Here is a 15,007-nt window from a genome sequence, read left to right on the forward strand (position 1 = left end):
GGCCTCAGGGCAGAGTGCGGGCGAGGCCACGGCCTGGGCACCTTTTCAATGGCAGAGCTCAAAAGGCAGCGGGCCACCAAAGGGAGGTGCACCGTATCCTGTTTGTGGAGGCTTAGCCTTCCCTAGCCTCTTATACCCACTGCCCATGAAAGCAGAGCTGACAGCAATGTTTATAGTTAGGCTCTTTCAATGGATATCATGGGGCAGCCTTATTTTTATTAATATATAACATTGCCAAACTTTCATCACTGGAGCTAAAATTTCTCATGCCAAGTGTCTACCTCAGGTTGAATTGTGTCTGAAGTATCAAAGAAATGGTTCAGCTATTTCTGAGAATTATATTAGGGCAAAACACATTGTTTTGCCTTTGTTTTTAAAAAAATGTTCACAGTTGTTTCATTGAGAAGTTTCTGCTCTCAAGCAGGGACTTGAAATATGGCAAATGGGTCACCCACAGGTCAAGAGATCCCCTCTGGCGCACCCAAATTTGGTCAAATTATAAGCCTTTGAAAATTAGACTGAGCATGCTGCACTGCCACAGAGCTCCATGGCAACCACAGTGAGCATGCTTCATTCCCACTAAGCTTGATGAACAGGAATTATCCTGCAATTGTTTCTCCCAGCTACTGGGAGCTAATGTGCCTGGCACGAGAAGTGAAAGCAAGTAGACTTACTCTTGCATTCTCAAACATTCCCCCACCGCCACCTAAGCGGCCTTGAGGAGAAGGAAGAAACATCCTGACTTGAATGTAGACAAGAGACGAGGGGATAAGGTGGGTTGTGTGGGGAAGGGATAGGAGCAGAGTTGGACTGGGACAAAAAGTGTTAGGCATGGAAGAATTGGGTAGAATACTTTATAATCACTAGGGCACATTTCCCCCACAGAACTTGTAATTTGGAACAGTATTCTTGGATCCCAACATTCCTCTGCTGTCAACAGATAGCTGTGAAAACAACCAGCAAAGTGTGTCTCATTGCCCTCTAATGCAGCGGTTCCCAAATTGTGGGTTGTGACCCCAAATGGGGTCATGCCATCAGCAGCTGGGGTCACAGCAAATCCTTAGTATGCAGAGGACACCATTTTGCTCCCCACAGTATGACCTTGCATGTATGGTGCATGAGAGGTTACACTGTGCAAAGAGCAAAATGATGTCCTCCAAGCTGTCTGGGGTCCTGGCAGGAAATACTTCATTAAAATGGCGTCGTAATGACAAAATGTTTGGGAACACCTGCTTTAGCGCCTTGCCTACATAGACGATAACAGCCTACTACTACGACCACCAGTTACTCCATTAGGTCTAGTGGTAGAGGTCTATGTTGTGGATCTAAAGGTTCAAGCCCCATTAAAGACTCAAGTGTTGGTCCGTATAGAACCACATAATGAAATTTTTGTTTTTATTTTGGTTTTTTTTAAACCTAGAAAATTACATACAAAGAAACTATGTTAAAAGAACGTTAAGGTTGCAAAGTCAAGCATTCAAAAGGTGGAAATGCCAGAATTAAGGTTGCCCATGCAAACTTAATGTGAACCCCTTGTGCATATGCATTTACGAGACAGCCTGTAGTTACCAGATCACATATTGTTCTTTCCACATGACCTCCCTTCATTCAGTACACAGAATGTACCTCCTCTGGGAATGAATCAGGGTTGTGTAGTGAATGAGGCTATTATCTGTAGGACTCTGTCTCATTTGTTGAAGAAGTTGGAAATTATGCAGGGAATGAGGCAGAGGATTGCAGGGAGAAAAAAGATGGTCTTATGGGTAAAGGCAGTTGAATGCTGCCCTGGAGAATAGGATTCTACCCTTGTCTCTGCCACATAGTTCCTGTGTGGTGCTAAGGAAGTCACTTATACCAAACTTCTTACAGGGGACCACTAATTGTGTGTTCCTTTATTCTCCACGTGCCCAACATGAGACACCTGGAGCCTGACTTACAGAAGTGCAGAATTCTCACAACTGCAGCTTAAGTCAATGGGAACTGTTCTTTGACTATATAAAGTTCTATATAAATGTGAAGTGCTCTGAAAAATTAGGCCTTAGTTGTCTCAAGTTGGGTACTCAAAATCAGTGGACACTTGACAATTTTGGTCATAATTTCTCTGTGCCTCAGTCCCCTATCTCTAAAATGGGGATAATAATAGCACCTCTCCTAATAGGAGTGTTGTGAAGATAAATTAGTTAGTGGTAGTGAAGCACTCAGAAATTATGGTGATCGTACCACAGGAAAATTAATCATTCTCTATCAGTCCAGAGTATGACTGGTGTGCAATAAATAAAGGCTAGGGCATATAATGAATGCTGAGAATGAAAAGAAATATTAAATATCTACCATTCAGTGAGCACAGTCCATCCTGTTATACTGAATGGGGCAGGGTTCTTGTGCAAAAAATAACATGAAATTAAAGACAATATCATAATGCTTATGTAGAAGGGAGCTGAATTAATCTACTGGCAGTTTTAATTCTAGCATTTCCTAACTTTTGAGTGCTTGACTTTGCAACTGTAGTATTCTTTTAATATATTTATTTTGTATCTGTATCTATATAATTGTATTTTATGTTGCTACTGCGCTTTTCATTCTGACGGGTACTGAGTGACTGCCATTTTCTCATACTGAGATCTTTCAGGTGGAGTGCTCAATGACTGGTCTCGCATCACTATGAACCCCAAGGTGTTTAAGCTGCATGCGCGCAGTGGGGAGCTGGAGGTACTGGTGGATGGCACATACTTCATCTATAGTCAGGTAGAAGTGAGTACGGTCCTAGGCCTAACTCTTATTCCTGTATTCAAAATGCAAAGCCTTGCATGAACCACAAGGGGGCTCCAGAGAGCCAGCAAAGGCCAGGAACTTTTTATGTGCTCTTAACCATTTCATGTTGTAGGATGTGAGTATAGGAAGAATATGTTAAATTTTGGAGAGTGAAAGGTCATATATTAGACCATAATACAAGCTATACAGGATTAGTTACCGAACATATATGCAGACACAATACAAAATTCCATATGCCGTAAATCCTGCAGGGTTTTTTCCTCCATACTTTTTATTGTGCAGTTACTCACACTCCAAGTCAGTACTGAACAACAAGCCCAGAAGAAAGCTAGAGGTCACTCTGCTGCTGGAGGTGCTGTCTTTTAAGAGAGACATAAAACCAAAGAATCCTGACTATTCATGATTATTTAAGATCCCATGTCACTGTTCATAAATGTAGGCCTTTTAGTCCCAGTATCCTGGCCAAATTCCATTCTGCCTCCCAAATTCCTCCTATGGTTTCAAATGGATAGAGTACTCTTCCAAAATCATTGTGTAGCCTACCTGTGTGCTGTAAAACAGTTGCTGCAGTTCACTCCAGAGATGAGTGCAGTGTATGTATATAGTTTGTAAAGGGCTTTGGATCCTCCAGGATGCAAAGTGCTGTGTAAATATAAGATGATGATGATGATGATTGTTATTATACAGTACACTTCTTAACATGACATCTCCCAGAGAATTGCTTCCTCCAGCCAAGTATTATTCAGGAGAAAGATTGTTTAATTGGGGTGGCTCAATACCCTAATAATCATGTCCTGAAGCTTCTGAACTCCACAGGAAATGAGGCAGCTACAGAGCTTCTAAACTCCATCCCAGTCCCTCCATAGTGCCTGCATTAACCTCTGCAGAGAAAAGCTGTATGGCTACTGGAAGAGATTTTAGGAACTCTACAGCTGGCAAGAGAGCTTCCATGAGGCTCTATAATTAAAATAGATTTACTCCAGGCTTATGGTATCAGCTGCATCTTCTTGTGACTTGTCTGTCTGTAATTAACAGTTTCAAGGCAGGCAATGCAGACTTTAGACATCAATGAGTAATCAGAATCTCTTCCATGGAGATCTGCCCCAATATATAAGCTGCAAATTGGAGTAAAATTGTTCCCTTAAACTCTCACTAACAATTGCTGGCAACAGCAGTTGCCCTGTGCAATCTGTAAAGGAAAAAGTAGAGCTGACTTTTCTTTGTTTGGGGCAATATCCTAGCAGTGAGATGGAGATGAGCTTCTATGAGGCAGTGTCTGTGCAGTGGTGGGGCTTCCTTTCTTCAGTGCATTGGCAGGATGGTATAAAACTCTATAGTGGAAGTGCAGACTATGGTAAACTAACAAATATCCATTGCCTCCAGAATGACTGGCTTCCCTTCATCCAGGAGATGGATGAGTTCAGCCATTGCCCTCTGAGACGAACCTCTCTCCATACAGATTTCTACCATATATCCTTCAGTTCTCCAGTATCAATGTTTTAAAGGGAGTAGAACAGCTCTTCCAGGAAAATAAAAATAAAACAAGTTAAAACATTAATGTCCTGAATCAGTAACAATTGCTGGGTGGAATTAAAAATAGCAGATCTATTAGTATTATATATTCAATCCAAGTATTTTAAGATCATTTCCCCTTTCATTTATCTGCCAAGCCCAGAGCTCAAGAATCTGTGTATCCCCTATAACAGCAGATGACTTTGAAAGCAGCTCAGATAGTTCATCCTAGAGCATTATTAATGCCAAGTTATAGGGAATACAAAACTTGGCAGATAGGTGAAGGACCTGAGCTTAAAATAGTATTTTTAAAATGAAAATCTATTTGTAATGGTTAAGTCTGTTTGTAGTTTTTTATTAGTGGGATATTTTAAATATATTTTATTTTACAGCTGCACTTGAGTTTCCTTTTCAATAAAGAGAGAACTTGCTGGTCTTTCTCAGGACTCCCCTCATAGATCTTTGCTTCTGGGGAGTTACCTACATTCTCAAATGCTTCCATGTTTGCTCATCCTCATGTTTGTGTTAATAGGAGATGGCATACAAATGTCTTGTATGTACTGCTTACTCAAGTGAGCCAGCCCACCGTAGATACTGGTATAGAGGTACTATGGAAGTGATCCATGTTTAGCTGAGGAAAGGTGCATGCGCGCAGAGTACATTTGCAGCCACAAATAGATGGTTTCCTGGTGCACAAACACACCTCTGCCTTCTCCCTAACACCATTTCTTCCTCCTGCTTCACAGGTGTACTACATAAACTTCACAGATTTTGCCAGCTATGAGGTGATGGTGGATGAAAAGCCATTCCTACAGTGCACCCGGAGTATTGAGACAGGCAAGACCAACTTCAACACCTGTTACACAGCTGGAGTCTGCCTTCTCAAAGCCAGGCAGAAGATTGCAGTGAAAATGGTCCATGCTGACATCTCCATCAACATGAGCAAGCACACAACTTTCTTTGGGGCCATACGGCTAGGAGATGCACCAACATCTTAGATGTGACTATCCAAAGAGCACAGGCATGCACGTGGAGTCTCCCAGAACTGCACAGTGCTGCTGCTCATAAGAGTACGAAGGGATTCTATAATCCAGCCACAAAGAAAACTGATCCAGAGCTATTTATTTCTTTATGTGGATACAGAAAGAGCAAAGTCACATGTGATTTGCATGGAGACATGTATTGGAAAGGCAGTTGACAAAGCATTGTGAGTAAGAAAGGCTGGAATGTCCTTTCTTGTCTCAGTGTTTCAAATAATACTGAACTGACATTCTTCTGCTCTGTGGTCCTCACCAGGGGCTTGTGGTGAGAATGATGTGGGTTTCCTGCTTTTATGTTGCACTAGCTAGAGCATCCATGGCAGTGGCAGAAGGAGAGAAAAGACAGACTTTCTGTTGAATTGTTCTGTCTAGGCACTCATGCACTGCTGCTTCTGTACACCGATGAGGGCAAGAAACCTGCGGGGTTTCTTCACCTGTGAGAGAGAGTTCTAATTTAGGGCAATGGTGTTGCAATGTGAAAGGTGAGAGTGAGCTCTAGTAGGTGGTGTTTACGTTCATCCTCTAGACTGTAAGAATAAGCAGGCTGAGTGCTTCTGTACAGGGCTAGGAAGCAGGCTGCAAATGCAATGAGCATTAGAGGAGCATTAAAACATAGTCACAGAATAAAATGTTACCACATAAAAAACTGTCTCTGCATTTTGCAAGCCCAGCATTGAGATGCTGTAAGCAGCAATGACCATGAGAGGTTTCAGTGCCACTGTTACCTTTCAGCTCCTGCCAAATGCTCAGAGGTTCAAATTGTCCTAATGGGCACTTCCTGGAAGTGTTGCTGTTGGAACAGCAACTGTGTTTTTACAAAACTAACATGTTGCATGTGAGGAAATATTTACATAGGCTTCATAGTGCAGCATGCTGCAAACACATCTACCCATATGCACACTCTGCAACACCCACTGAAATGAGTATTTTTAAGATTAAAATATACAAGTAAATAGGGAAATCTTTTCTGCATTATTGGCAAGTATGTGCAGTTTTTAAGTATTTTATTTTTTTTCTATACTAGAAAAGAATTTTTCATTTCTGGACTGCCCTTCTCTATCATAAAAACAGTGTAATAAGTGGTGATTTACTAATATCCATTCAGTGATCTGCACTGAAAACTTTGGTCCAACACACACACAGCCCTTCCCACTTCTCCTCTTTTCTTTAGACTCACTGATTCTAGTCCTAATGTAACTTTTAGGCACTAATGGAAAAATTAGATTTCTGTTTCTTCAGGCTTACTGAGCAACTCTCTCCCACGATCTCCATTTGACTGATGAGATCTAAAGCCAAGAGCTATACTTGAATTTGGGGCAAGGCAGGGGCTTCATTCACTCCTCTGTATCATACCCTTTCTAAAAAAAAAATAACTGTCCATCTCTGAACAGAGATTTTCCCAAAAATAAAGATTATTGATAGAAGGGTGAGATCTCAGTCAAAATATTAAAATAAAAATGAATTGCTGGAGTTTGGAAGCAAATCCTGAACAGACAGCCTAGTGCTACCTTCCTCTTTATCAGTATGGGCTACTTGTTGGCATTTGAAAACCTGTTGGCATTTGAAAATGAACCTCTATCAGCCCCACAAAGGCAGTAATTGTATTGGCCAACTAAAGTTCCAACCCATCCTCTTCAGCCCACAGCTCTCTTAGCTTCACTGTTCTTCCCCATTCATGATCAGTGATCTCAATGTATAAGAAGAAAAGCACCTTCAAGGACTGCCATTGCTATGACAGAAATGCATCATAGGAGGAATTAGCCTTTGACTTCAGGCCTCACTACTCATTGGAGGGGTATACTTATGCCAAACTTCATGGCAAATTCCCTGTTATTCTTTTCTCGGTATGATCTCCCTCCTTTCCAGCCTCAATATGTTGAACTACCATAAGCATTAGGACATTTAATTAGTTTTCAGTGGTTTATTTCCATCAGAATGAATTAGAAAGACACATTCTTCTGATAAAAATGAAATTGGGAAATGTGTATGATTGGAACCTCTGTTAAACAATTCATTAACAAAAATAGAATACAGTCTACTTAAATAAGACTATGGATAAGCATATGTAGCAAAATGACATGGAAGAGCATGATGGAGTTAGTTATACTCTGTGTCCCATTCTGGTAGGCCCCATGATTCCCAGCTGAATGATATGGCTTCTACTGAGCAGCAGTATTCCATCTGTGCCAAGGTGAGGAATGCTCACTGTCTGTGGGGAGCACCAGCCATCTTTGTCCAGCAATCCTCCTGGCATGTACATGGAACAGCAATGAAGGACTCAAGAAGGAACGGAATAGCGCCTTCCTCATCAGCTTTAATTTCTTGTATGTTCAGTTAGTGAAATGCAGCTTTTCTGATTTTGTGTTAGACCAAATGATGAATTCAGTATAACTTGAGTTCCACAGCACCGAACACAGGAGGCTGGGGAGTGCATAACCTGAGGAATTCTGATAGTATTTTAAGGGACAAATTCATCATTGGTATAAGTGAATGTAACTCCATTGTCTTCGCTGCTGGCATAAAACAGTGAATTGGACCGTAAAGAGCCTTTTTATAAATGACAACCCAATGACTTCTCTAGCAGCATACTCTCATTAGTGGAGTATTGAATTACGTTGTTAAAATGACTAAATTATTGTAAATTCACCTAGGCTATAGCATAGATTCTGGTTGAGATGTCTCAAGGCGGCTGTTTAATTTTTTGGTGGTGCAAAGAAAGAAGTTGAGTGGAAGAGGTATGAAACCAGGTAATAGTCACCAGGAGGAAAAAGAGGCACCATAAGAGAGTTTAACAAGATACTAGGGAAAATAGAGGCTTTCTTCAGTCATCCACTGTGATGTCTTCTAGTTCTGACAGGCATCAGTGGTTAATCAGTTGAGAAAAGAGAGTGCTTCATTAATAAATGTCTAGCTATCAGGAACTCTGGTGCATGGCACTGTGCTCTCCAAATGTCCCAGCCCTTTCCCCTCAAGAGGCAATCTACTTCCTCTGCTCTCACCAGTGCTCCTTAGCTCTGTCATTTTATTGCTAGCTGGACTCCAGTTGCAGAAACGTAGCAAATGCTTACTAATGTACTATATACAATTTTAAACCTCCAAAACTCTTTCTGTGAAAACTATTTTTGAGGAAGTTGGGTGTGCTGCTACATTCAGGCCATTGTTAAAAGAAGCAAATATCTACAATAGATATTTTTAGTTGTGGGCTGGCTACCGGAGAATGCTTGATCAGCTGCCTTTGCTTTCCCCAAGTGCCTTTCTTACACAGATAAGCAGGTTGCCTTTTTAACTTATTGAGGACTCAAATGGCCCTATTTCTGATGACAATCATACCTGCTCATCACTGAACTTGCAATATTTCTCTTACAGAATATTATAAATTAAAATGCTCTGACATAGGGGTGCCAGCATTTGTGTGTAGATAATACATTCTGAATTGAACAAGCTATGCTGGATGGTTCGATTTTTCTCACAACCATGGGAATCATCACAGATTTGGAGATCCCCCTCGTCTCAGCAATTCTGCCCTTTTTATCCCCCTTGGGAGAGAGAGTGAAGAAAATTAATGCCAAAGTTCCAAAGCTGTCCAGCTACTTACTGGTCCTTCCAGCTTTTAGTGCTCAATGCCTCCTGCCTCAAAACAGAATCCTGCTGCTATTCTCCAGTACTTAGCAGCACTGCCATAGGTTACTAGAGCAAAGAGAAGCAACTATATTTTATTGTAGTCTAAAGTTCACTCCACTGAACAGAGAATTTATTCACAACTGCTGTGTTCAGGCTAGACATCTCATTGAGATGCTTTCAAGTCTGTTTGGAATGCAGAAATGCTGCAAATAAGTTTGAAGGCAAGAAACTAAACACTACTTGCTGCATACAGAAGAAGCTCACTCACTGTTGAAACAAGTAGCAGTGTGGTATAGGTCTCATTATAGTGTGCCTCCATCTCTTCCAGCTCTCTTCTGAGAGCAGACTGTGTCTGCTGGAAGCATTGGGAACAAAACTTTTGGTGACTTGGAATAAGCAGCGACAGCCATCTGGTTTTTGCAGGCTGAATCTCAGTCCATCATGCAGCAAGATTCCCCTCCCCCCCTCTTTTTTTTTTTATTACCCCCATCATCCTGCCGATAAGTGTTTCTGATTCCTGGTTTGTAGACTCTACCTATCTGAGTTTGCAATAGGAAGCAACAATGTATTTTGTTGTTGCATCCCTTTACAAATTTACTCCCTACAAGATGAGGTTTGTGTGTCATTTCCTTTGAGAGTGGTTTTTACGAATTGTTTCCAGCAAACCTCTACTCGGCTCCTTATTGAAAATATTATGGCAGAGTTGTGGTCAAAGATATAGCAACTCCGAGCCCATCTTATTATTGTGTGAGCTACACAGTGATATAGTGATGCTGCGCTGTGAGTCAGCATCTTCATTCAAGACAATATCTGTATATAAAATATACATAATGTATATAAACTGGGATGTAAGTTTATGTAAATTGTCAGTATTTTCTTTGCAAATAAAGCTTTTTCCTGTTCTGAGCTAGTTCAGTCACTTCTGAAACACTTCCCCCCCGACAGAACCTCCTGTCTGACAGCAGTTTGTGTTGCCAACTCTCACAATTTTATGAGTCTCCCATATTTGGTATTTTTCTGAAAACCCCAGATACTGGGATTGAGATTGCATGAGAATCACAGCTTTTATTTAAAAAATATAAGTTTCTAGTGTTCATGGTTGCAGAGAAAATATTGTAAATGTGAACTGAGAGCACCCTAAGTGCTCAGAAGACAAAAGAACCCTCCCAAATTTATACTTTTAAATCTCATGATTTTTAAAGCCAATCTTACCATTTTTGCAGCCTACCTTATGATTTTTGTATGCTTGGGGTCCCTTGGAGTGCTGCACTGTTATAATGGTACAGAACCTTGACTTCTGCAGCATTGTTTGGTAATGGCCATTTCTCTTCTCCCTTGGATTTGTGTGGAGCCAGGTGATGATATACTCAAGACTGGTTCTAGGGTCGGGCAAACAGGTGCCTCCTTCCAAGGGGCACAATACCACTGTGTCACTTGGCTTTATTTTCTCCTCAGCACTGATTGGCTGCCATTTTTGCTTGCTGATTGGCACCTTCTGCCCTGGCTAGCAAAATAGCTAGAGCAACTCCTAACTGTAATCTCCTCTCCTTCCCCTCTCCCTCCTCCCCTCCCTCCCCCCCCCCTGGGGTTCCAAGAGTGACCAGCAAGAAGGGAGCCAACCTGAAAGAGAAGCAGAACTGGACAGTTACAGATGAACAATTACTCCCTGCTATATGGCCTAGGGAGCAGGAGGAAGTGCTGACCTTGAACAGCATACAGCTCACACTCATGGCCCATAAGATGGGCGCTTTAGAGTGCCCTCTACAGGAAGCCTGGATCACCAGCAAGATCTCACAGTGACTGGGGAATCCCAGCCCTCAGAGATGCAGGCCATCCAGCTGGGAATGGCATTAAATGGGCCAAAGAAGGGAGTGAACTGTGCCTCTTCAGCCAAAGTCCCAGGATCAAGGCATTACTGCAAAGCAGGGGCCTTATTTTCAGTCCAAAGAGAGGGAGTCGTGCTGATGGGAAATGGACACCATTTTCTGCCAGTATGCCTTACCCACAGCCTGAAGGCCCCCCTCTAAGTGGGAAAGGAAGACTCAGTCTCCTTGGCCTCTCTACTGAGTCTGTCAACCAGGGGACTGGTCAGGGCCAGATGTGATGGTGTGTGTTGTGATAGACAAGTGCTCACTATGAACCACGCTAGAACTCTCAAACTTGCGGGTGGGGAAGAGGTTCCCTGTGAAGTATATGGGCTCTCCCTTCTCTGCTGCGTGCTGTTTGTGGTTTGCAGGTGCTGTAATATGTACAGGACCTGCCAATGGGTCACCTCATTTTGTGACAGAAGGTAGGGTGTGAAGCAGGGAACTCAAAGTCACCAGGTTATTCCTGTGTGTGCAAAGCATTCTGGCCCATTACAACACTAATGCCTGTTGCACTGCTGGTGAGTGGCCACTCTTCCCTTCTCCCTCTTGTCCAGGCCATGTTGCTGAAACCATTAGAACAGCCAGATCCAGGATTTGGTGACAAACAGCATGTCTGGCCAGCTACTGCCCAGCTGCCCCTGTCTAGCTCTGTCAGAGAAACACCCAGAAGCAGTGCCAGGTCACAAGAGCAGGGTCTTCTGTGTATTCCCAGTAATGGGATTCAGCACCTCTGATGCAGCACTGTAGAGAAAAGCAGTTGCCCCTGGAGGGTGCAGTAGCGTTCTCCTACTTGGATGACATCACTGGCTCCATCTGCAAAAGGGAGTGCACCCTCAAGCCCCCTCAGTTCTTTCACCACTACCTCTAAGAGCTAGCGGCACTAGTTCTCCGGTCTATGAAACTAGTTAGCCTGTGCTCTTTGGATAGTCACAGCTATCTATGATTAGTTATTGCTAGTAACAAGTTAGTTGGGACGTTGGCCTTGGGTTCTCTCCAAAACCATGTCAGACCTCAAATTCCATATGGGGGTCCAAAAATGTGCAACCTGCTTAGCCATCTTCTCTGAAACCGATGCACGTATCCAGTGCCCTGGGCCTGGGAGAATCACAGTGTCCCACTGCATGACTTGCCATGTTGTACCCTTTAGACAAGGAGGCGTAAGTAGCTCAGGCTGCAAGCATCTGAACAGACTGCCCTGATACTCCTGCAAGCAACCTGAGGTCCGCTTCTGTGCTGAAGTCTTCTATAAAGAGGGCAGAGATGCACCTAGCCACTCCTGACTTGGCACCTCCCTCAATATTAGGCCCAAGGTTCACCTTTCTGAAACTAACACCTGCACAGGCTGAGCTTCCCATCAGGCACCATGCAGCACCACAAGCTCCATGCAGACAGTCAACACTGGCATGATGGTCGCTGGCAGCACTGAAGGCTCCTTTGGCATTAGAATAGATGCTAGTTGATGCTGTAAGGAAAAGGCAGGCTTCCAGATCTCCATGTGACCCTGCCCCAGGAAAAAAGGAGAAGTGGGAGTATCCAACTTGCAGTGACAGGCCAAGGAGAAGAAAAACAGGCGGCATCATTCTTCTCCAGCATCGACACGTTTCCTTTGGGGACTACTCACCAGTGCTGCTGTCACCCTTGGCACACACCGCTCCTCAGTTCAGGCCTCCAGCTCTGATACCATCACCACTGTCAATTTCTCCTCTCATTGGGAACCCCCATCAAAGCTGCGGGCTACATTGCCACTGCTTGACTCCCCACAGCAGTATTTGCCTCCAACTTCAATCCAGACCATACTGGAGGAAGATGGGATCCCCTCTGAACCAGTTGTGCAAGTTCTTCTGGCCTGCTCCAAAAGCCCAATTCAACTTCCCTCACTAAAGACTCCATCAGTGTGGAAAGATATTATGCAGGGCCCTGTCCAATTACTCATGTGGCCCTACATTCTGGAGTCAAAACATGCTCTCTTTCATGCTGTCAAACTCATCATGGCACTAGCTTCAGCCCAGGCATTAACACAGGCACAAGATATCTCCTCTGGCACTGGCACCAAGATATTTCCCAGGACGGAACCTACCCCAGGTGCTGTTGTCTTTGAGAGTGTCTGTGTTCCAGATGGCACAGATACGCCTGGCGCTATTGACACTGTTATCGGTGCCAGCACTGACACCTCTTCCTCCTCCAAAGGGCAGAATAGATGTGGATTGGCACAGGGAATTCCCAATCTTTGGATGGAAATGCCAGGGTTTCTCCACGGAGTGTGTGAGTGTGCCTGAGTCTGATCAGGGACTTTCAGTTAATTTCAACCTCACTGCCTAAAGGCCTAAATCAGCTATTAAAAATGCACAGAGGAGTTTGTCTGGGTTCCCCCATGTGACACTGTGGGGATGTAGAAAAAGGCTAGGGGATGCACATAGCTCAGGTCTTGTGCTAGGGAGTTATGTCATCCATAGCAGTAGAGAGATTAACTTTGTTCCCTTCCCTGTATTCTCTTCCTCTCCTCTGCTCCTTGCTGAAGGTGGTGAAGCTGGATAGAGGGGATGAGCTGGAGATGGTCATTAGGAATCGTCTGCAGGCCAGTGTCTCTCTACATGGAGATGTCATGATTTTTGGAGCTGTACACGTCTTTTGATTGTCTCTAAAGAACAATAAAGGCTTGTTCTCTCCAAGGTTTACCTTTGCCTTCATGGCCTTGAACACTGGCCTTCAATAGAACCAAAATGAAAATGACCAAGCAAGATTTAGAAAAGCTGATGCCTTCAGGGGGCCTGTACCCAGTGACAACTGACCAAGAATGGACTTAGAGTATTGTACCTGGTTTTCCAGTCCAGATGCTGGATCCTGCACAGGATTCTTTATTCACTTATAAGAGCCCTGTCTATCCACTGAGGTGCATGTGAGCCTCAGCACTGCATTTTGCCTAAGCCCTGTTCCATAAGAAACAAAGAGCTTTCCCACAATGTAAACCAGCAGGATGGAAAGATCTGACATGCAAGTGCAGCTCAGCTCCATTGTACTCCACCTCCTTTTCGGACTACACCATATTCCTTCACCAAAGACACCAGGAGCTGGAAAAATAGCTTATTAGGACACATCTAAAACAGCTGCTGCAAAATAAGCTCTTGTGCAAACTCAGCAGTGACCCCACTGGTGCTGCCTGCTGCAAGGAATGAAGAGTCAACAGCACTGAGCAAAACAAACAGTCTACTCTTAGCAAAATGTCCAGTGAATAGTCCCAGCAGCTAAACATTTTTGCTGTGATATGTATGGACCAACCAGTAGGTGGCAGAATGACCCTGGATATGTGACAACAAAAAAATTCTTTGAGGTGCTGGTGCTGGGGGAGCTAATATGGGGCTGTCATAGGAAAATCCCCCATCTCTTCTCTTTCTCCTCCCATGCAGTGCAAATACCAGGCAATCCTCTTCCAGTCTTGCTTTTCACCATCTAGCTCCCAGAGGAAGGCATGAAGTTAATGCAATGGGCAGTGGCAGCACAAGTTCCCCTCACATCACCCACACATATCGCTGGCTCTTGCCAATACCTGTTCCTCCCCTCCCCCCACACTAACCCCATCCAGGGAAAGATGGGAGGTCAGTCACTGTGGCCTGGTCAGTCCTTGGCCTGTCTGCTGTGAGTGCCAGTTAGGGGCTAATTGGGACTGAGTGGATGTAAACACCTATTCACTGAGCCCTGGACTGAGACTCTGCAGCCTTATGGCTCACTAGCCCTCAGAGGGTTGTTAGACAGTGATGACTTCTGTCCTCTGTGCATTGGGCCTTACACTGGCGGTGAAAGGCTCCTGCTGGCTGCTGCTGCTCAGGGCTGTGTGGTTGGGTTGGGCATGTACCCCCTTTGGTACATGTGTTACTTTCTAGTGAGGAAGATACCAGGGCTTTAAACAGGCGCCACCTCTCTGAGCCCATTTCTTCTGCCCTCACCTCCCTCTTGACGCACCTCAGAGAGGCTCCTCCCCCATCACTTTGGGAGGCCTCTCTGATCCTGGGAACGAAGCCGCCCATGGACATGGAGACTGGGCACCCCCTAGCGGAGACCATGGGATACTCCAGGTGCAGGAAACCCCTAGTGAGAGTGTGAGCTGGACTTCACCTCAGGACTGTGCTGGGTGATTCATTCATGGGAGCTGGATGGTAAAACCCTTGGTGCATTTGCTCCCCAGCAAAGGGTCAGGTA

General features: G+C 44.1%; 1 protein-coding gene across 1 annotated transcript in view; it reads left to right on the forward strand.

The window, feature by feature from the left end:
• EDA (ectodysplasin A) overlaps nucleotides 1–5,970 on the forward strand; it is a 169,423-nt gene extending 163,453 nt beyond the window's left edge. Inside the window, exons 7-8 of the mRNA XM_067548328.1 lie at nucleotides 2,630–2,751; nucleotides 5,031–5,970. Coding sequence (XP_067404429.1) covers nucleotides 2,630–2,751; nucleotides 5,031–5,282 — 374 coding nt within the window. The 3' untranslated portion in view covers nucleotides 5,283–5,970. The remainder of the gene's footprint in view (nucleotides 1–2,629; nucleotides 2,752–5,030) is intronic.
• The last annotated feature ends 9,037 nt before the right edge of the window (nucleotides 5,971–15,007 follow it).

The sequence above is a fragment of the Emydura macquarii genome, unplaced genomic scaffold, assembly GCF_026122565.2.
Source record: "Emydura macquarii macquarii isolate MOO-44397 ecotype Brisbane River unplaced genomic scaffold, CSIRO-AGI_Emac_v2 contig_1253, whole genome shotgun sequence".
NCBI classification, from domain to species: Eukaryota; Metazoa; Chordata; order Testudines; family Chelidae; genus Emydura; species Emydura macquarii.